Genomic DNA, 23076 nt, shown 5'->3' with positions numbered 1-23076 from the left:
CTCTTGCACTGTTGGTGGGAATGTAAATTGATACAGCCACTATGGATAACAGGATGGAGGTTCCTTAAAAAACTAAAAATAGAATTACCACATGATCCAGCAATCCCACTACTGGGCATATACCCAGAGAAAACCATAATTCAAAAAGGCACAGGCACCCCCAATGTTCATTGCAGCACTATTTACAATAGCCAGGACATGGAAACAACCTAAATGCCCATCGACATATGGATGGATAAAGATGTGGTACATATATACAATGGAATATAACTCAGCCATAAAAAGGAACGAAATTAAAACATTTGTTGAGATGTGGATGGATCTAGAGACTGTCATACAGAGTGAATTAAGTCAGAAAGAGAAAAACAAATATTGTATGTTAATATATGTGGAACCTAGAAAAATTGTGCAGATGAACCAGTTTGCAGGGCAGATATAGAGACACAGATGTAGAGAACAAACATATGGACACCAAGGGGGGAAAGTGGCTGGCGGGGGCGGGGAGGTTGGTGGTGGGATGAATTGGGAGATTGGGATTGACATGTATACACTAATATGTATGAAATGGATAACTAATAAAACTGCTGTATAAAAAAAAAAAAAAAAAAAACGAACCTGATGAACAGTTAGGTCAAAATGGTATAGTGGAGAAGCACCGGACACACAGTCTGGAGAACTGTGCTCATAGCATAACTCACTCTCTATGGGTTGTGAGCTTCATGAACTTCAACTTATATCTTGGTAATTCAGTTTCCTCAGCCATAAAATGGGAATGAGACTCCCTCACTATTTATTTAGAGAACAAGATGAAATAATGAATGTGAAGATAGTGCCTGAAATTTGCTAGAAAGTTAATAAATGTAAGACTAATCTTAATACATGGAGTCACTAAATAGTTTGCTCAGAATCAGTTCCGTGATAGTGAATTAAAAATGCAAAGTCATCTGTCACCAATAACATCTTGACTAATTTCTGTCGTTGGTTATGAACACATGATTGTTTCAGTGCACTTACAGATTTATATTTTCTTTTTTCACTAAGCATAAAAGCATTTTTCTCTATTATAGAAAGTTTTGATGACAAATACATAGCAGAAAGCTAAAAACAAAATTCACTGATAATTTTACCACCTGGAAATATGTAATGTTAATATTCTGAAATATTTCCTTCTGATCTTTTTTCTTTCTGTAGATAGCAAGCTAAATCTAGAAAGATAAACCAGATACATGTTTTGTTTAAAAATGGTATGATGTTAAATGTACAGATTTGATTAATATTTTGCCTTATAATATTCATGAGTATAGGATTAATTTTAAATATATATGTTAATAATATACAATGCAGAATCTTTGTTACTTTCTTCTTTTCTCCATCAAAACTATGCCATTTATATAAAGAAAATTTTTTATGGAAGTGTTTATTGTTTTCTACTTGTTGCTTATTTCCATTCTCCACTTAAATAATATACTCACAGAATATCAACATTTAAGCAGGCACCAATCAGAGGAGAAAACATTTACCTGTAATGCCAGCCAAATGTAACAATGAACTCTTTCATCTTGATTCTAAACTAAGTCTACTCTGAGGTCTTTGAAGTACCCACTTGGTTTGAAGCCACTCAGAGAAACTTAGCACAATAAGTGGTTTGAAGCAAACAAAAATATAAACCCTAAACCTTTCCCAGCTTTGCATAATCATCATATTCATTTACTTTTTGCTAAATTTGCCTTTGTGGAGATTAGGTTAACCAAACCTGTCTCCTCATTTTGTTTTTCTTTTTGATCTTCTGACAGTGCTTTCCCAGCCTGGTGCCAAATTTTCCCAAATACTTACATGCATTTGACAAGCATCAATTTTATTACTGAGAATCACTGTAAAGAATTTAATGTTAATATGGATCTATTACTATTTACTATTTTTCAAAATTATTTAAAAATATTTGTAAGTTAGAGTAATGGAATAGTTGAATTAAGTGTCTTACCCTTCTTTTTAAGCAAACTTTATTGTGTCTAAATGCATAAATTAATAAGAGAATCTTAGATAATGTTATCAAGTCTTAGATACGTTTATTATTTTGTAAGATACAAGTGCATTCTCTTTCTTCCTTCTATTAAATAAGTAAACTTCTTAATCTCTAAATAGTATATTTAAGAAAATTTTTTTTGATTGTTGGTGGTGGTTGTTGGTTTTTTCTTATGATGTAGTATTCTCAGTCTAAACATTACTATCTGGAACGAGAGTATGAGATCTTTGGAGTTGTTCACAAAATTAGCCAAATTTAAATTATTCTATATTATCAATATGTTATCATACTAATGTTAAATTCAATATGATGTATCTGATAAATTTTGAAATATATTTTATACACTCATCTGAGAAGCGTATTATAATATGTATTTGTTAAGTACCGTGTACTAGCATTTTTTTTAAGTTGGAACCAAGTTAATTTAATAACAGCAATGTACCTATAAATAACAGCAATGTAGAGTCATCTAGGCCATGTTTTCTATTCTCTACACTCAAAAGTTTATATTTTGATTTTTTTTTTCTTGCTGCTGGAGTACATTTTTTTAACCTGGAATATGTCTTCAAAATGTGTTATTCCTCTTTCAGGAATTTGCTGCACTGACAAAAGAATTAAATGCCTGCAGAGAACAACTTCTAGAAAAGGAAGAAGAAATTTCTGAACTCAAAGCTGAAAGAAACAATACAAGAGTAAGTATAAAACTGCCTCTGCTTGGAATTAATTCCATGTATAGCTCAGTGCCTTATCTCTAGTATACTCATAGAAATATAAGCCTTTAAAAACTTGAGCAAGACTTTAAGTAGATGCCAACTCATGGTCTGTTACTTAAATTAAAGGAGAATATACTGTACTACAAAACTCAAAACAGGAAGACAGGAAACCTAAATTACAGTCTCGGCTACTAAATCATTATGTTGCCTTAAAAAATGTTAGTATTTCTTCTGGTCTTTGCTTTATTCGACTTTAAAAAGAAGAGTTGTATTTCAATAGTGAGTTTCAAACTGTTGCATTGGAGTAGGTGGGCGATACTTCAGAAGCTGGTGGTGGGTAATGGGGGAGGGCAATGGGTTTGAGAGGGGAGCGTGGGTTTTGACTTTGGGGTGCTATGAGGGCATGACCTGACATTCATCCTCACCTCAGCCCAGAAAAATAACAATTTTTTAAAAGGTGTTAAAAGCATAAAACCACTGGAACAGGACTCTCCTAATTAAAAGAGGCATACCTTTTCTATTTTAGAAGATCATTAAGGAGACTTCTAGTTCTGATATTGTGATTTTATGAACCTGATGGAATTTACAATATTCTGTTCTTGGAAACCCGTGTATTTGTTTAATCTCATAACATGCCATGTAACATTAAAGTTTAAAATTTCATCAAAGATGCTATATTTTCTAGTTCAGAAGAAAAATTCACTAAACTTCATAAAATATATAAGTCGCCATATTACCCATAAATAAGAGAAGTTTCTCTAGTAAAAGAATGTAGAGAAAAACCACTTTGGTGTGATTATAGTCAATCTCAATGTGAAGTAGGTGAAAATATTTTAAGTGTTAGAGCTATGGCAGATTCATGCTGAAAAGGTAAGTTACAGTTAACTGTATATTCATTGCATGCTTGGTCTTAGAGAGTAATATAAAAATGACAGCTCCACAAACAGTCAGGTTGTACCCCTGGAATGAGCTTGTGCCCATGGAATGAGAGATACCATTGCATGCATAATAGTTATATGATCAAACTCAGTTTCTTATTTTTCAGGGTCTTACTTTATGGTAAAGAGAATTCACAGGGTATGTATGTAAGGAATTGGTTTTCATTGAGACTTTGATGAGCCAATCACATGGACTGCCTCTTATAGAACATACCAAGAGCAATTTAGATCATGTTATCAGGTGTCAGATTAATTTTTTCTGTTTCTTTCTCCCTCTATATATTTTTTCCCACCCTTGATTTTTAAATTATACTTTTTCTATACAAATTTAAAGTGTATTTCTGCCATGAGATTTATTCTGCCCTATTTCACTATTTTCTATTTTAATGCTTTAGGCAACATTCCCTAGTGTAACTCAATATAGCCAAATGTAAAAGCAGGAACAGCAAGCTAAAAATGGAGGGAAATGCAGACTTCTCAGTAGACTTCCAACTAATCTTATTTAAAATGCACCAGAAACTCTCTTATTAGCCATGTATGTATTTCTCCTTTATACAGCCCTTTAATCCTTTCTACAGCCCTATGAGGGAAATACTATAATTATCCCCTTTTTACAGATGAGGCAATTGAGCTCAGAAAAGGGCAGATCACTTACCAGAAGTCACACAGTTAGTAAATAGCAGGGAAGGGATTTGAAAGCTAAGGCTAACTCCAGAGCCTGTGCCCTTAGCCATGAGGTCATCAGCACAATTACTCAAGTTAGATCCATGAAGAAACTCAAAGATTTACTACAGTTTAGGGGAAACATTGCCTAAGAGTAGACCACTGTAGTATGGAGTGTGTTATGCCTTCTTGATTGTGACTAATTCCAGAGACTGAGAGGTTTGGCAACAGCATCCTCACAATTTTCATCACATTACACCCCATGAAGCTTGGAACTACCTGTCGTTATTGCATCTGCGAAGGAATTTGTGGTAACAAAGAAAGCAAGGCAAGCTGTACTTGAATACCCATTCAGGAATCAAAGTGAGAGAAGTACAAATATTAAGTTCCATTAGGGTAATAGAAATTGAAGCCATTGATTTTTAAACATGAATCATAACTACTTTGAAAACATGAATCAAGCTGGAAAACATTTTCCTAAAGCAATGGTGTGGAGGATTTTTGTTGTTGATTATGTCAAGGAAAATAGATTTATGAAACCTTCCTTGTGCAAAATATTGATTATATAACAACTTCTTAAGTTATATAACCACATCTCACCCTCCTCCACCACCCCAAAAATACCCAGGGCTGAAAATCAGACCACCTTCTTTCTTCCTCCATAATGCCCTATTAAATTGAGATCATCCAAATAAAATCATCCTAATGTCATTCATGATTAAACAAAAATAAAAACTTCATAAATTGTAGTGGGTATTTACAGAAACATTCAACCAAGCTTTATTGTTTAATGTTTCCATACTACCAAAAATGTAGAAAAAATGATGAAACAAACTTTGTTATTCCTAAAACTTCTCTGACCATACCTAGGCAAGTTATACTTACAGAAAATAGCATTCCTGCCATTATTTCAACATCCTCAAATTAACTACTAAAACTTATGTTTTGGCAGAATTATCTGAATTAATGAAAAAGTAAAGGGAAACTAGAAATATTAATATAGTTATTATTTCTTAATATCAGAGTAGAAAAGTTTTGTTGTTGTTTCATTGTTATTTTGTTGTTTCAACTGTTTTTGTACCTGAAGATCTCAAAGAATGGTTTATATTATTAACAGTGTTTCAGAATGCAACTATTGTATGACTTTGAAAGAGAAGTTAGGGTTTCAAGAGCTAGTCTTAATGTCAGTTATGAAAATTACACTGTAATTTCATCTCATAGGTTATAAACTAAAAAAAAGACAGTTATCTTTAGTTCAAATTAAAGACTGAATTTGAAACATTCCTTACTATGCCTTTTTGTTTTGAGCCAAAATAATTATGTAAATAAATGTTCAAATACAATCAGACACCTGCCATTAATAAAGAAAAGCTTCCCATTCTTGACAAACCTGTTTATACAAGTTAACCAATTCCCTCCAAACTTATTTCCTCGATGAGTAGAACATACAATCCAGTTGAGAAAGGAAGACCGTAGTAGTTGAAAGCAGGTGAAGATATATGTGTGCATGTATGGATTCATGTATACATATTTATGAAAGTGCTACAACAAGATATGACTGATACAAGAGTCAATAATATAGGACATATACCCTCCCAACAGCTATTTCAATGTGGAACTCAAACACGTACATAAGAAGACACATAGGGTATCTAAACCATACTTGAGAGTAAAGGATACTGAGTGGACTGATCATGAAAGCAATCAATTTGAAGGTTTTCATTTTCAGACGTTAGTATTGTGTTATGTGACCATATTACAGAGACCAAATTAATTTACAGGGCAGAATGCATTTCTACTTGAAAGCCATATGTGATTGAAAATAATTGCACACAAGGTTATGTTGAATTCATGTCTAATGGAAAGATTTATAGTTTTAGAAATTTAGCTTAAAAATTCCCAGTGAGTCAGTATGTGTATATGCGTGTACGATATGATATGTTTGTGTGTGTACATATGTAGACTGTGGTCATTTAAAGTGAATTCCAACGTAGATGAATGGCCACTCACATGGTCCCTGCAGTCCTTTGAGTGTACCAAAGAGAGTGCCTTCTGCAAGATTTATGAAACATTAGACTAAAGTTTGGCTCCCAGCAAAGGAGTACAAAGTAGTAGACTGTTAGTGGCATCTTAGGTAAGTTCCTTTTTATTTTTATTTTCATTTGAAGTTTAAAGCTATAGAAACATGCTAGATTAGAACATTTTGGGCCACATTCTCCAATATACATAATGTACATTCATTATTACTTCAATTCAACAAGTACTAAGCATATATTATATAGAATATTTTCCTAGGCATCGAGGAGTATTCGGAATAAATGTTTAAGCCCTTAAGGAGTCTGTTTTATATGAGTAAAAACACAATTGGTTTTATTGATATATGGTTGAGAGTTCCTAATTGCACAAAACAACACAGTTTGCTATTTTAATCAAGAAGGCATTAATTAAAGCATATAAGAAATCTCTAAACTGAACTTCCAGGCACAATTTCTAGGACCATGTTTCTTAGCTTTGTAAGTTTATTTTACACCCCAAGTCCCAGAAACATGCAGCGTCTGCTAATACCTGTGCCAGCAAAATGGATGTCCCATGTTCAGAATGTTTCCTTATCTGGATCCCCTCAGAATCTGTCCTGTGCGGGGAGCTCTGGTTGGCCGGCTCTTAAGTCACATGTCTGCCACCTGGTGGTAAACATGCCTGAGAAGTGTTCCTTGAATCCTACTGTGGGAAGATGGCATTCAGAATGTAGGGACCTATCAAACATGGAGGGTATATTAAAAAGATTTGGGGCAACATGAAATGGCAGTCTGCACTATCACCCAGATTTTATCATACCCTTTTTTAATATTAAAATTCTAAATAGCAGCAATACTGATATGTATCTACCCAACAATACAAATAGACTTCTTAAACAAAAATAAAATCACCTTTATCAAAAAAGAAGGTTCGTAACCTCTAGTTAACTGTATCCAGCTTCATGTATGGGGTTCTTCAGTGTGTACAGTCTTGCTCTCATTAAATCACAATCTTATCTTAATATTCTGTAACCTATGGACTACTTTAAATGTTCATCAGACTCAACATAACCAATGTAAAATAGAGTAAAAGGGTAAAAATATAACAAGAAAATGGGAAAATAATATATACTATGTGTATGATACAATAAAAATAGAAAGATCCTGTTTTCTCCAACTGGTTACAAAGTCCTATTGGCAAATATAAATTCCAATTCTAAACCTTGATTCCTGGACCTGGGTCTATACCCATATATATCGGGTCTGAAACTGAGAGAAACTGAACCTTACTTCCATCACTAATTCTGAGTGTATACTAATTCCAGGATGATAGCTTCCCAACCTAGCAATGTGTTGTCTCTCAATTTAAATTAAAATAGATTCTTCTTTGGGTCACTTAACCATTCTTTAGGATCATCTGCTTCTGAACGATGTGATAGCATATGGTGAAGCCAGGGTTGGGAGCATCAGTCAATTGCATTACCCCTTTCAATGTAAGATGAGTTTTTTGGGGCAGAAGTAATATTGTGTATGATAACAGGATTTTAAGCAAAAATCTAATAAGATGGTGTTGCTGGTAGAAGCAGAGCCATTAGAGAAGGCAAATCCATATCCAGAAAAAGTTTTTATTACAGTAGCAAAAGACAGCTGCCTCCCTGATGGAAGGGATTTGATATAATCTGCTTGATTCAAGATGAGTAGTTTGTTTCTAGGTGTATTGCACCATGTCAGGGCTTCAAGGTTGATGGCTACAGCAAGTAACTTGGCTATTCAGCTGGGGTGGTAACCCTATCAACCTTAATGACGAGAAGCCCATTTTGTCAGGTCAATGAATAACTTCTATCCCTGAAACCATGGTCACTATTTTATGCCCATTGAGCAAATGCTGTGGTGGCCAAAGAAGTAAGTCAATATCCACAGGATGAATCATTTTGTCTACCAGATTATTGAATGCATTTATACCAGTGGGTACCAAAGATATAGTCCTAGCTTAGAGCTAATACCCAAAACAGTTTTGTATTCTATTTTCCTTAGCTGTTACCATGCTACATGGTCACAGGTCCCTTTAGGGAAGATTTTCTGATTATCTATTGCTTTATAATAAACTACCCCCAAATTTAATGGCACAAACAATATTTTACTATACACACAGTTCTATGGGTCAGGGATTCAGAAAGGGCACAGTGGTGACAGCCCTTCTCTGCTCCATAAGGTTTGGGCTCTCAGCTGGGATGACTTGATGGCTAGTGACTGGTAGATGATTTATTTTTGTCAGAAAAAGCAAAAAGCACTGATATATAGTGTTTGTTAATTTCTGTGGTGTAAATACTCCCACGGTGGCTGTTTTCAAACTTCCAACATGTTGTCACTAAATGCAGAGTTGGGAAAAGATGCACAGTAGTGAACCATTATATAGTATTTCTACTATCAAATACCATTGAAGTAAACAACCCTATGGGCATGAGTAATAGTATAATATAGTAAGATAATTAGGAAGTGATATATTTTGAGCATTCACTATCTTTTAAAAACATTTTATTAGATCATAAGCTTACATAATTTAAGCTTCAACAATAACTATGCTTAACTACCAGCTCACAAGATTTCTGAAAATTATCCTCTCTCACAAGATAGTATGGACCAGCTTTAGCATATGATTTTCAGGTTGTGACTCAAATATCTGGAGGCTGAAAGATCTACTTGTGAGATAACTCCTTTGCTCTTGTGTCTAGCACCTGGACTGGAGTGACTGAAGGACAGACAGATTTAACTGGGACTTTTTATCTGAGAACCTCCATATGACCTCTGTGGCACAGTGGTCTCGGAGTAGTGAGTTTTTGTGTGGTGACTCTGGGACCTAAGAACAAGTACTCCAGTGAACTAGATGGAAACTGCATTGCCTCTTAGGACGTAGACTCAAAAGTCACAAATTGTCACCGTCACCATACAACACAGGTTGATCAAAACAGTCACAGGCCCAACCAGATTCAGGAGGGGGGAACATAGGCTATGTTTTGCCAGGCAACTACTTAATGATTGAGTCATACATGGTCGTCAAGACAAATAAGTTGACGCTTATCAGTGAAGCAGGGCGACCCATTGGAATTTGGTGGATAAAGTAAATCAGATTCATCTGAAACTTTCTAAATTTCTTTTTTCTAATTCTTGGTGGTACCTTTTTATTTTCATAGTAGTGCCAACATTTCCAAATAAGACACCTGGTAAGGCTCTGAATTCATCATACATTGTAATTCAATGACCTCTCCTAGATCAGGCTCTTTATCTTTTTTCTATTATGTCTTGGGACCTCAATAAAAGGCTGTTATGAGCAGCCATAGCAACTATTGAGTTCTCTGAGCCTTGGCCTAAAATTTAAAACCTTATGCTTGTCATTTTCTTTCTTTAAACTCTTCAATGCAGCTCAAAGCATCCAGCTCACCTCATTGTCCTTATATTCTTCCTGCCCTTCAAAATGGTCTTTTGTACATATGACTCAGTCCATCAAAGCCTTACTTTCAGAGACACCCCATTTCAGGATAACTCAGGTGGTCATTTCAGTAGCTATCCATGAACCATGGAAGACAATGCCCCTTTTTTGATGTTAATCTAATTATTTCTTTGTCAAATCTGTCTGGGTCAGATATCCCATATTCCCATTTGTCTGAAGAGTTGTTACTTATAGCCATAGCTGTTAAAAACTACTGTTTTAATCAGGGTTCACTTACTCATTCAACCAAAAATTTATGAGCATCTACTAAGCCAATCTTCTAGGCACTGAGAGATACAGCAATGGACAAAATAGGAAAAAAGTAAATAAAAACACTTCATTTCCTCATGGGCCTTACATTATTTTTGGGGAGACAGACTTTAACAAGATAAGTGTATGAAGTAAATAGTGAATTAGATATAGACAAATGCCAAGGGGAAAAAACAAACTGGAAAGGAGATATTTAGTGCAGAGGGTGACTAGGGAAAGCCTTGCTGAAAGGTGAGATTTGACGAAAACCAAGAAAGACAGTGGAATGAGATGGTCATGCATATGTCTGAAAGACAGTGTTTTAGGCAGAAAAAAACAGCAAGCACAAAGGCCCTGATGTAATAACATGGATGTCTGATAATGTTAAAAAATAAAACAAAACAAAGCTACAAGGAAACCAAATCAGCTAGACTGGAGTGAGCAAGAAGAATGGGAGATGAGTTCAGAGAATTGAGATCCCTTTGGTACTTTTAAGGACTTTGGTTTTTACTTAAGCCAGATGAGAAGACCGTGAGGATTTGGCTTTTACTTAAGCCAGATGAGAAGACCGTGAGGATTTGAGCAGAGGTATGAATGACCTGGCTTCCATTTTAACTTAAATAGTATTTTGAGAATAACCTGATGGAAGGATGAAAGCAGGAGGACCAGTTAAGAAGCTACTATAATAATTTGTGGGAGATAATGGGTATTGGGCCGAGGTGGCAAGTGGATGTAGTGGCAAGTGGTTAGATTCTGGAAGTTGTAGGAACATGGAAAAGATTGATTTTAAAGACTGAACTATAAATTTTAAGATGGGTAAGAAGAAAGTGAAGGCAAGAGTATGGTGAGAAGTAGTAATAAATTCCTACGATAAAGAGGTTGAAGGTGCAAGTCATTTTAGAGTTTGAGCATTTAAATAACTGAACTAAACTAATGATTTGTGAGTTGTATAATAAAAACTGAAATTAGTCACATTTATTGATAACAGTAGAGTCTATCGTGAAACCATAATTGTGAGTTACTGAAATAGGGGGGAAATTGAGACCATTGGAGTACACAAAGTCTAGAAATTTAGATGCCAATATGCTGGAGAAATCGTTTAAATGAGTTTTAAAAATCACCAAGAATTACAACTGGGGTAACACTGGAAAAATGACAATAATCTAGTTGCTAAGACATTCGAGGAACAATGACCAGGGTATGGCAGATGACTATTACAAGGAAAGGTAGCAGTCAGTATGACCTGATGTACTGTCATAGCATTCTTACTTGCATATAACAGAATTCACTCTCTAGCTAGTTTAAGTAGACAGTGATTTTTAACAGTAATTAAGAAATTCTTACCCAAAACAGTCTGTAGCCTAACCTTTCAGGAAAAAATTTTAGAACTTCACTTCAAAGCTGGTAAACAGATTTTTTCTCCTTTTCTGTGCAAAATCATGATTCCACCTCCCATTGAGCAAACTAGATACCTTCACCAACTTATTTATATGGCTTATAACTTATTTATACGACTCATTTCTTGTATGTGTGTAATTAATAGAACCTCTGTGGCACCGAACACTGAGAATTGTAGTTTTTTGCACTCTATGTTGAGAAGGTGGGATTAACATTGTGAGAAATTTGCCAAATGTAAAGAGTGTGATTGAAAGATTTAGATAATCTCCAATAACAGATGTCCTTTATAGCTTCAATATAATACTCATATTGTGTTTCTTGCCTAGAGGGTACAGATTATATCTTATACAATTTTGTATCCTACCTACTCCCATGCAATATTAGAAGCTCAAATAGTTATTAAATTACTGTATAGATGAAGACATCTCTAATTTACAGTTAGAGAAACCAGTTTTCTTGTATTATGTCTTGTTTCTTTGTAAGTATATCATCTACCTAAAACATACATATATATATATATATATATATATATATACCATGTTAATTAGCTTAAGCTTTTAGGAAACAATGCCAATTAACCATGGCTGCAGGTTTAGCTTTGATATAGGCCAGAATGTACACTGGAAAATTTACCTAATTTATCTTTTTTTTCTATTCATTCAATAAATATTTTTACATATGCATAGATGCCAGGAACTGAGCCAATACTCAAATACAGAGAAGATCAAGACAGACATGGTGCCTATCCTCATGGAACTTATATTTCAATGAGGAAATAGAATGAAATTTAGTAAAACTATTTTTAAGAAATTACACACATTATATGAAGAAATGAAGCAAGAGAATGAAATAGAGAGTTATGAAGACTTGAAAGAGAGAGAGCTACAAATGCTTTACCTAGAGTAGTGGGCAAATGCTTTATTGAGAGGGTGATATTTAAACTGAGCCTTAAAGGTGAGAAAGAGCTGACCAACTAAGGAGCCAAGGGACAGTATTTCAGGCAGAGGGTACAGCACGTGCAAAGGCTTGGAAGACTGAGGAACTGAAAGTAGGCTGGCGTAGTTAGAGCAGAGTTTGCCAGAGAAAGACTAACAACAGATAAAGTTGGAGAAATAGGCAAATCTCTATAACCTATGTGAAACAGCTTGGATTTAACCAATGCACGCATGTATCTATAGAATTCAAGAGAGTAGAATACCATGAATATAATCAGAGATTGGTAAATAAAAGAAAAGTTCTTTGAAAATATTAATTGTATCATCTTCATATTGAAGAACTTTTAATATTATTTTGATGCTTACATATGACTCCGGCTGACTGATCTATATACCTTTAGGATCTCAGATATGCGTGGGGTTTTTTGTGTTAATAACAGGCAAAATTTTCTGACACATTGAACCATAATTAATGACAGTGAACATAGCAAAATTAACTTATTAAGAACTAAGAAATGTGATACTAATATGTGACACTGAAATTAACAGTAGCATTGTTAAAAACAAAAATTTTCATTACAGTATAAGCTTTAGGAAATTTCTTGAAAGAAAATAGTTTTTCTTTACTTCGTTCCACCTCAGTATCTTATATCTGCTTTTTCCTTTATTGTTTCAATAACTCCTGCTTATTTTGCCTAGGCATCATTTGTTAGCCTATGCTTTTCACTAGCCTTCCGAAAATCTCTCCTCCTTACTAGCATATATTATTCTTCACTAGTAAAATTTTAATAACTGATAACAGTTTTTTATTTTCTTTTCATGTATCTTTGCTTCTGGTTGCAGAACTGACTTATAAAATAAAATGACGGTAAAACTCCAATTCACAGAATATTTAAAAGCAAAATTTATCTGGGAAAAGTTAGAGCATAGAGTCTGGAACCAGAATGAAACATTGTTCACTGGACTTTCCCCTGGTCTCTATCATGGCACCAGACACTGACTGGTGAATGTAGGTTCCAGAGTAGACAGTTTAAAAATTATGTCCTTTAACCTCTTTTCTCAAAATGACTATTGCTGGTCTCAGTTACTATATTCCAGTTGGCTGCATATATTTTTCTATTATGTAATCTAAGAATCTAATTGTGAATAAAATCATTAGTGTTACCACTATAATTACTATAACAACATATGATTATCACTATAATCACATTTAAAGCAACATGATGATTATACTCATTTCCTTCAATTTAATAAATTTAAATGATCAGATATAAGTGAAATTAATTTTGACTTTCAATTCTATTCTCTAACAAAATCATCATGCTTTGTTCAATGTTCTTCAGTCATTATCCTATTGGATCATATTATGGTGTGTAGTTCTCCTCAATTTAAACTAAAATTATTAAATCTTCTAAAAGAATGCATAGAATTCACATTATATTTTAAATTCAGTAAATTGTTACATGATAGAAATGCAATTTACTTTTCATATATTTTATGAACCCTGGTTTATGAACTCAGGTTTGTGCTTCACTGATTCTATCTGTAGTATAATCTGAGGTTATCATTAGATACTATATAAATCTGAAATCTACTAAGATGGAAAACATCTCTATGTATTAGTGACTTGTATCCATAAGATAATTACATTTTCTGTTAAACCCAATAGCTGTTACTGGAGCATTTGGAGTGCCTTGTGTCACGACATGAAAGGTCACTAAGAATGACGGTGGTGAAGCGACAAGCCCAGTCCCCCTCGGGAGTGTCCAGCGAAGTTGAGGTTCTCAAGGCGCTGAAATCTTTATTTGAGCACCACAAGGCCTTGGATGAAAAGGTATAGTATTGTGAAAGGATTGTTACAATTTTATGTCAATTATACTTCAATAAAGCTGAAATTAAAAAAAAAAAACTACTGGAAAAAAAAGTATAGTATTGACAAAAGATTTCAGACTTAACTGTGCTTTTGTCATCAGCATCAAGTTCCTTGTCTTCATCCATGACTCTTACTGACTGCTGAAGTCAGTCAGTTCAGAGGAACACGTTTGAACTACAGGAAAAATCACTAAAAAAAAAAAACGCACCCTGACTATTGCATGTATATTGGTAATATTCATAACCATTTTCTTTTTTTAAAAAGTCTGAATCTGTGGTTTATCAAGACTACTATTATGGCACCTTAGAGTCCTAGTCCAGATGGCCATTTGAAATTTAATATTGTCATTTAACCTTTCTGTTTCTTCCTCTCTCTCTCTCATTCTCTCCCCACCCCACAGTCTCTATCCTCCCTACCCCCTCTTAAGTGCGTGGCTATAGATGCCAACATAGGAGACTATTAACTGACAATAAAACATATCTTGAAGTGTAAATTGGAAATACTTTAACCTTTAGAGATTCATATTAGAAGCATACAATTTTATTTTGGGGGTTTCTAATATCTTAGTTCTAAACACACATTTTTAAGAGTTTCTGCGGGTAACAGCATAAGGTATTAGTAGAAAAATCTGCTTTAGGTCTTTTTTAAAGTAACTGTAAGTTTCTCTTAGCTGTTACTCAAATAAGCTCTATGGACATTAATAAGGCAATATGATGATAATATTCTTTGGATATTAGTAAGGCTTATGACATCATTTCAATTCTGTAAAATTTCAAAGAATGAATTTTTTAAAATTAATAAGGCTTTAGGATTTTGTACAGTGGGAATTGGGGCACTTCACTGTAAAGTGTCTGACAAGTTCTGAGCATTAAAATCCAAACTAGGGATTATTACTCAGTTATATATAGGTTTGGAGCATACAGACACTTTTGCTCTATTTAATATTTATATACATATATATTTTTATCATCAGTCTTTCAGATGTTCTTAGAGCAGGGGATTTATGTGGAGTGTGTGCATAGCATATCTATAATTCTGTCTTCTAGATTATTAAGAAGAAATTGTATCTTATTTTTAATTTTAGTATGAGAGGCAACTAGTTTATGAGTAATTTTGAGTAAAACAGAAATGGATATTATATAAAAATCCCTGATGAATATAATATCAACTAATATCAAATATCAAATAATAATTTAATATATTTAATGTTTACTTTCATATTATATTTTGTTTCTTATTATAAAACTGCATTATTAAGAATTTGCAAGACTTTACATTTATAGAATATCTATTATGTGTCAGACTCCTTGGCATATATTTAGCACACAAAGATAAATAAGACATTTTATTTACAAATGAGGAGTTCATAGTTCTGGAGTTCACATGTCAATAAGAGGGAGTGGTAAGAAGAGATATATACGATGTGATATGGAGTCAGAGGAAAAGTTGTGACTAATTTTTCCTGAAGAAGTGATGAGAAAGTCAAGAATGTCTTCACAGAGGGGGTGACATTTGGTCTGGGTATTAGAATGTGTAAGGATTTTTTAAGCAGAGAAGTAAACATACTCTAAGCAATATGATCAATATGTGAACTAACCCAGAGCTTTGAAAAGAACATGGCCTGTTCAGAGAAAATTTAACAGTTTTGAATGACTTGAATGAGGGACTTGAGAATGAGTGATTTGAGATGTTCCCTAGATGTGCTCCCACATCACTTAGGTGAGGGATGCTTTTATGAAAAAATGAATAGAAGGCAATAAACAGCACTTAGGACAAATAACCTAATGGGTGTGAGTACATTTAAGAAGAAAATGGTTGTAGTACAATTTAGGATCTAAAAGTAATTTAGTATATAGATGTTCAGTGAACTTAGCATAACTAAATGAAGTATTTCATACAGTATGAAATACTGTGATGCTAGGAATTGTAATAGGGTTTAGTAACTCACCAAATGTGCCCTGGACATTGGTGAGTTGAGGGCAACAGAACTGATTATCAACTAAGTAATACCTAACAGCCTGAAGGAAAAATATTATGAGCTTGGGCTTTGGAGTTAGACAGACCTGGACAAGTACCTTAATTTCTCTTAGTCTGTTTTCTCTTCTTTTGACTGAAGAGAATAATAATACCTACCTAATAGCATTGTCTGACATGCAAAGCTCCTAGCCAGTACTTAGCATATGGCAAATGCTCAGTAAATGTTAATGAATGTTATTGTTAATGATAAATTTCAGCATTTGACAAAAATTTCAAACTAAGTGAAGTTATTGGTATCACTGTTGATTCACATGCTTATTTAAATTAACATTGCATTTAGTTACTAAGGGGTTAATATGTGCCTAAGCACCTTCATAAACAATTCCCCTAAGAATAGCTCACAGCTTCTTGTGTAGATCAGGAGAGGTAAGGAGACAGACATATGAACAAGTAATTACAATATTCTATTTTAAGTGCTATGGATATTATGTTAAAACATATATGGAATATCAGAAGAAGATTCAATTAATCATATCGAGGACAAGAAACTACCAACTCTACCACAGAAGGTTTAGAACACAGGAGGAGATAAATAAAATGCAAAAGATTGAGCATAGCTGTGGACAGTTACAATGACTGGCACTCTTCATTATTGATGTCCTTATTTACATATCCACTGAGTTGTAGGGTAGAATTTACACAATTATCTAAGACCAGCAGTGATTTTGACAAAAGTCTCCAACATGTTTACCAATTCTGTGGGCTGGAGGAAATGAGAAGTATACATGTGTTTTTCAATCACTCAGATATCACTGAGTATTTTTTTAAAAGTTATACTGGGTATGCATGGGAAATGTAACCAAAACACATGTTACATACACTCCACATATATTCCTGTGATCTAATATCACAGTGCCAAAACTGGATTTGAATGTCTGGTCTAAGAATCCCTCACGATGCTTTCTGTTGCAGGATTGATAATTCCAAAATAAACCCCTGCCATACCTTAATTTAAATTTGAAATGTATGCTCTTCCACCCAAGTCCTTCTCTATCCTGCAACATACTCGTCATTCTTAGGGACTTATTTTAATCCTCAGGGATAACATTTCTCTTGAAACATCTTTTTTTGGGGAAAATTTTTTTCTCTGTAATTACTTTTTCATACCACTACAAAGAAAATAAATGTAACAGATGAAATTAGAAATAAAAAATTCTAGGGCTTCCCTGGTGGCGCAGCGGTTGCGCGTCCGCCTGCCGATGCAGGGGAACCGGGTTCGCGCCCCGGTCTGGGAGGATCCCACATGCCGCGGAGCGGCTGGGCCCGTGAGCCATGGCCGCTGAGCCTGCGCGTCCGGAGCCTGTGCTCCGCAACGGGAGAGGCCGCAACAGAGGGAGGCCCGCATACCACAAAAAAAAAAAAAAAAAAAATTCTAGATGTACATAAATATATTTGAGAGGTTATACTATAGCTCTATAAATAAGCAATCAATATATCTTAAAGACTATGTGGACAATAGATTAATTGAATGTAATTAAATAGCAAAAAACTAGAAAAAGTAAAGTATATAGCCAAGACCATCAACTGTGTACTTACATTTAGGAAAAAATTAAAACTATAGTTTTTTACGTCTAGATAACTTCAAAAGAACACCAAATTCAACAAGAAAAATAAGGATATTATGGTATTCTGCTGGTGCTGTGCTCAGAGCAGTGCAAAAAGCTACAAGCCTTGTCAGAAATACTATTTTTTCTTACCAGTGGAGTTCCAGTTATGTAGACAAGATTAAATGTGAGATTTCTTTATACTCTAGAAAGATTACTCCTTTGGATCCTCCCTTTGTTTTTCCTTTACCAAGTTTAGCAGAGATTAGTGCAAGATGAAGCAAATATGTTTCATTCATTTGAGTCTTACCCAAGAAATAAGTACAAAGAGAATACTTCATTCTCATATAAGTGTGAATAAAGCGTTCATATCATAAGTGTATTAATATTTGTAACATCAATTTTTACATTATAACATGAATTCAAAATATATTCAGCAACTGTTTTTATTTTCTTGTGAAGAGAGTTTTAGGTTCATTACTCTGTGTATAATATAATTTCAAGTTGCAAATGCTGTTATAAATTTACTGAGGGGTGATTTTTCATATTGTTTGAAAAACTTGATAATTTTTACTACTCGAAGGCTCAATATAATAAGAATATACATGCTTAACTTGTGGTAAATTTGAAACAGTTCGGAACAGTTTCTGTGATTTTCAGTTTAACAAAGAAAGGAAGACATTTAACCCGCAGTATAGCCTGGTTTCAACTGCTTCTTATGTGGCTTGCATGACTCTTTTAGGAACATCCCAATGCATCAGTATGTCTTTAAATACAGTGCCTTAACCTCTTTACTGCAGTCTAAATGTGATCTGATTATGTTGCATATGTTGAGATTAATTTATATTTAGACTGTTTCATATTGCTATTCTCATCAACTAGGATTCTTAGATTTTTATCAGAATACCCATATTTTATAGCTGCTATTTTAGGAAGTGGACATAAAACTTTACAATCATCCCTATTAAATAACAAGGACATCTACTAACATATTTGTGGATATCTGCATTCCACATATCAGCAATCCTCCTCATTTTCATGCCTTTGGGATGTTTGCTTTGTTTGCATCTATCCAAGCACTCATGAAAAAAGTATTCTGCAAGTCAAATCATTAAAGATTTCCTTCTAAGAAGCTCTTGTTCAGTTATGAATCAGCATTAGTTTTATGCATTTTTATGAACAATTGGATATTTGTCAAACAGCACTGGTACCTGGCAGCCCATCTGGCGTACTTAAATATCATGAAGGATCTTCTGTGATTATCTTTGATATCAAATGTCCATTTATGTATGTATTACTAGTTTTCAGAGAATTTGAACATAACTAACTATAATTAATATTAAAATTCCAGTCAGGCATTAATTCTTTCTTATTCAAGATGTATTTCAGGAGTTAAGTGCACCCAGTCACCTGAATATATTTCAGTTATCATATACATTACTGAAATAATTAAGATTTTTTAAAATTTCTAATTAGATTCTAGATTCATAGGATATCACTTGTTTTTTTGTTTGTTTGCTAACTAGAAAATAATTTTGTAACTTCAACTTTAAAATTACTATGTATCTAGGTTTTTAGATATTTTGTGTATTTAACTTATATTCCCAGTTAAATCTTACTAAAAAAAGAAAAAGACCATGAATTAAAATATACCATTAATAAATTACTAAAATGAATGTTCATTTAAATAATTTATTTCTATAATTAAAATGCACCCTGTTATATTCCCATGGAAAATCAATGTTAATTCATAAATAATCTAAAACTCACCATGAATTCCATATTGAATTGAAGCTATAAATTTTGTTGATTTTTTTTAAGGAAAATTAAACTGCTGTAGTCATTTATTTTAATTTAGCCAAATTTCTTTCTCTGAACTTTTCTACTTTTGACAAATTTAATATGGAGCATATCTATAGATCTGAACATATAATAACTAAAACAATTTTAGAAGTTCTAAGAAAGCAAGGATCAAAGAAACACTTCTCTGACTTTCATTTGTGTATGAAACATTTGGAAATCATTACTTTCAAACTAAATGTGCAGTCTTTGTTTCTATAAAATATAATGGTTTAACCTTTGGTATCTGAAAAGTATTTAGGAATTCCAGAGTAGATATATACTTTCCAATCCCTCAGTAACAATGTAGACCTCTAACTAATACAAAATTAATTTCATGAGCAATGGACAACATTTTTCAGCTTCTAAGAATCCTTTGCTTTTAGACAAATTATTTTGTACTAAATGTCAAAGGAAAACATAGTTATTATTTTAAAGAAGTAGAAAGTTTTTTGCCTATATCTTATGCTTAATCATTGACTGTTTTTCAGATGAATTCATAATAAACTTTTGAACTTTGCCTCCACTTACTATGAATCAGAATTCAGAACAAGAGGGGTTGACCTTCAACCCCACTGTAAACTCTGTCACGAAACACTAGACGGACTGGCTTACAAGAAAATCCCTTAATACAGTCATACTATGAGGTGACAATGTAGTCATAGTATTCCTGAGCACTTAAGGCCATATATACTTTAATACTTTTTCAAATGTGACTGTCTCTGATAATGTTAATGGATTCAGCACAGTTTAATATGTATGGGATGTACATTACTGCACATATTTTGGTTTTTCTTCTAGGTAAGGGAGCGACTGAGGGTTTCTTTAGAAAGAGTCTCTGCACTGGAAGAAGAACTAGCTGCTGCTAATCAGGAGGTAACATACCAAACTTTCTCCTCTTTTGAGGTGCAATATCGCTAACCTTATATCCCTTGTGTTTCACGTCACTTTTATTAAAACTGTCACAAAAAATAAATTACATTTGGTATATGTCACTGAACAAGGCCTGTTAAAACTAGTTGCCAGAGTCATGCTTTCTGATTTCTGGTGATTCAGATCTGTCACTAAGAGATGAAAGGAGAATTATCATGAGCTAGTGATATGAGAGCTAGTGAGGTGGGGATTTAGAAAGACTGCAGTCAGAATGCCGGGCCTTTTGAGAAGTAAAACACAGCTCCAAAACTGGAAAATATGTCAAATATCTGTTAAATTTAGAAAATGTTACAAATGAAGCATTGTGCCCATGTTTAGTGGCATCATTGAATCCACTCTTTTGCTCTCATTCATGACTCTAAGAAAGTATTTTATAGTCATCCATGGGATTTAAAGAGTTGTTTATTCCTTAGAAGATTTTACTTCTTTGGTTATTTGTCTACAAATGAACTTGGGTCATTAGATAAGATATAGATAGGTGAATAGGTGATAGATAAATAGATCTCAAATTAAATGTATATAGGGCACTAAAATAGGCCCATCTCTGTCTCTCTGTCTCTCTGCCTCTGTCTCTCTCTCTCCCTCTCCCAGATAATTTACAAGGCTACCTTTTTCAGAAGTTTATTCCAGGAATGCAAATGGGGGTATTATTATTACTAAAACTATTTAGTAATAACTTCCTACTTTTAAATAATTAAGGAAGTGGGAGGCCAATGTCATTAATTATAAGTCTTACCAAGAGATTCTTCACAAAGTAATATTTACATTTACATTTCACATGTAAACAAATACACATTTTCAACCATGCTAAAAATCTTGTCTGGTACAAACTCCCTAGTTTTTTAAAATAAGCTAGGCCAATTAAATGAGCTTCTATAGGCTTTTGTTTGTCCTAGGTTCAACAATTTAAACTTCAGAAATGAATTTCCCCTTCTCACAGATGGTTTTGGAGTTATCACCCTTTAACACTTTTCTTTATATAATCTCTCCCATGGAGACTTCATCCATTTCTCATCCATCCAAGGCTTCAATGATGACTCTGGTGAAAAAAAAAAACAAATCTGTAGCTCAAAGTCCATGCTCTTTTCTGAGCTCCACAAAAGATTGTAAACATTGGTTTGGCATCTCCACAGGACTTGGCTTTGCTAATGTTTGTATAAATTGTTCTCTGACACACGTGTTCAGCAGGGGTTAATCAAGGATTAAAAACCAGCTTAGGGTTTGATAATGAAGACATGCACTAAAGGGACTGTAACCACTTATAGGAACCAATTTTTCTAGTTTACACAAAGGCACCATATGTGCTGATGGGCCTGGATCTCCACTTAATTTTTCCTTGTGTCCCCTTAGATTCTCTATGGTACATTAATGCAGTGAAATAATCAGTCTTCTTAAAAAGAATATGAGATAACTATACGCTCTGTTCTGAAAAGATCCAAAATGTTCTACTATACAAAAAGGAAAAAGTTGCAGAGAATGCTCCCAACTTTGCACAATTACAAGTAATAATAACACATTATTATAGGACTAGGAAAAATAAATTTGGGATATAAATACCAAACTGTTATTATTAGTTGTCTTTGGTGTTTGCAAATATGTACTATATATTTCTGTAGTGTTTGATTTTTTTAATAAATTTTCATTATGCTTATAAAGAAATGAAATAATAAAGATATTTTAGAGTCAGATGCCATTTTCCATATTAGATTATTCTATTGGTAAATTAATAATAACGATAGCTAATATTTACTGAGTGCTTTAAATCTCTAGGCTCTAGTCTAAGTGCACATATATCAGCAAAATGATACTGGAAGTTAGGTAATACTACTGTTTTACAAGTGAGCCCAGAGAGGTTATTTCTCTTAATGTACCACTGTTCTCTCCTACCTGAAAATGTGGTTATCTTTGAATTTATCTTAGCTCTATGTATTCAGGTGATTCCAATCCATACATTTAACTATGCCCACAGTCTACCCTACGTCCATTTACTCTCAGCTTTTTCTATATACATTAAAACTACCGTAGTTCAGATCTTCATTATTCTCAACTGGGATATTACAGTATGTTTTCTGCTATATGATTTTTCAGGGTTAAAACAGCTAAGCAAAGCTCCAATCATATTGATTATTTTTCATAATATTTTCTGACATGTAATATAATGTAACATATGCCATATTAATATACTAACATAATAATATAATTTACATATTTATATATGTTAATAATATAATGGTATCCACTACTAGACCTGTAATATACTATTGAGCACCTCTTCAGTGGTCCTAACCTAGAAATCACCCTTAATTCCTATTACTCCTACTGCTCTGAGTCATTCTAAGTTCTTATTAAGTTATAGTATTCACTGTTTTTTTTTCTTTTTTCTTTTTTTTTTTTAACATCTTTATTGGAGTATAATTGCTTTAGAATGG

At 33.6% G+C, this 23076-nt stretch overlaps 1 protein-coding gene across 2 annotated transcripts in view; it reads left to right on the top strand.

The window, feature by feature from the left end:
- Positions 1-23076, top strand: part of PPFIA2 (PTPRF interacting protein alpha 2) — a 467683-nt gene that overhangs the window by 283410 nt on the left and 161197 nt on the right. For both annotated transcript variants that reach the window (XM_055085240.1, XM_024122861.3), the window contains 3 exons: positions 2614-2715; positions 14091-14255; positions 20516-20590. In XM_055085240.1, coding sequence (XP_054941215.1) covers positions 2614-2715; positions 14091-14255; positions 20516-20590 — 342 coding nt within the window. The remainder of the gene's footprint in view (positions 1-2613; positions 2716-14090; positions 14256-20515; positions 20591-23076) is intronic.

The sequence above is a fragment of the Physeter macrocephalus genome, chromosome 6, assembly GCF_002837175.3.
Source record: "Physeter macrocephalus isolate SW-GA chromosome 6, ASM283717v5, whole genome shotgun sequence".
NCBI lineage: Eukaryota > Metazoa > Chordata > Mammalia > Artiodactyla > Physeteridae > Physeter > Physeter macrocephalus.
This window is presented reverse-complemented; position numbering and strand designations above follow the sequence as displayed.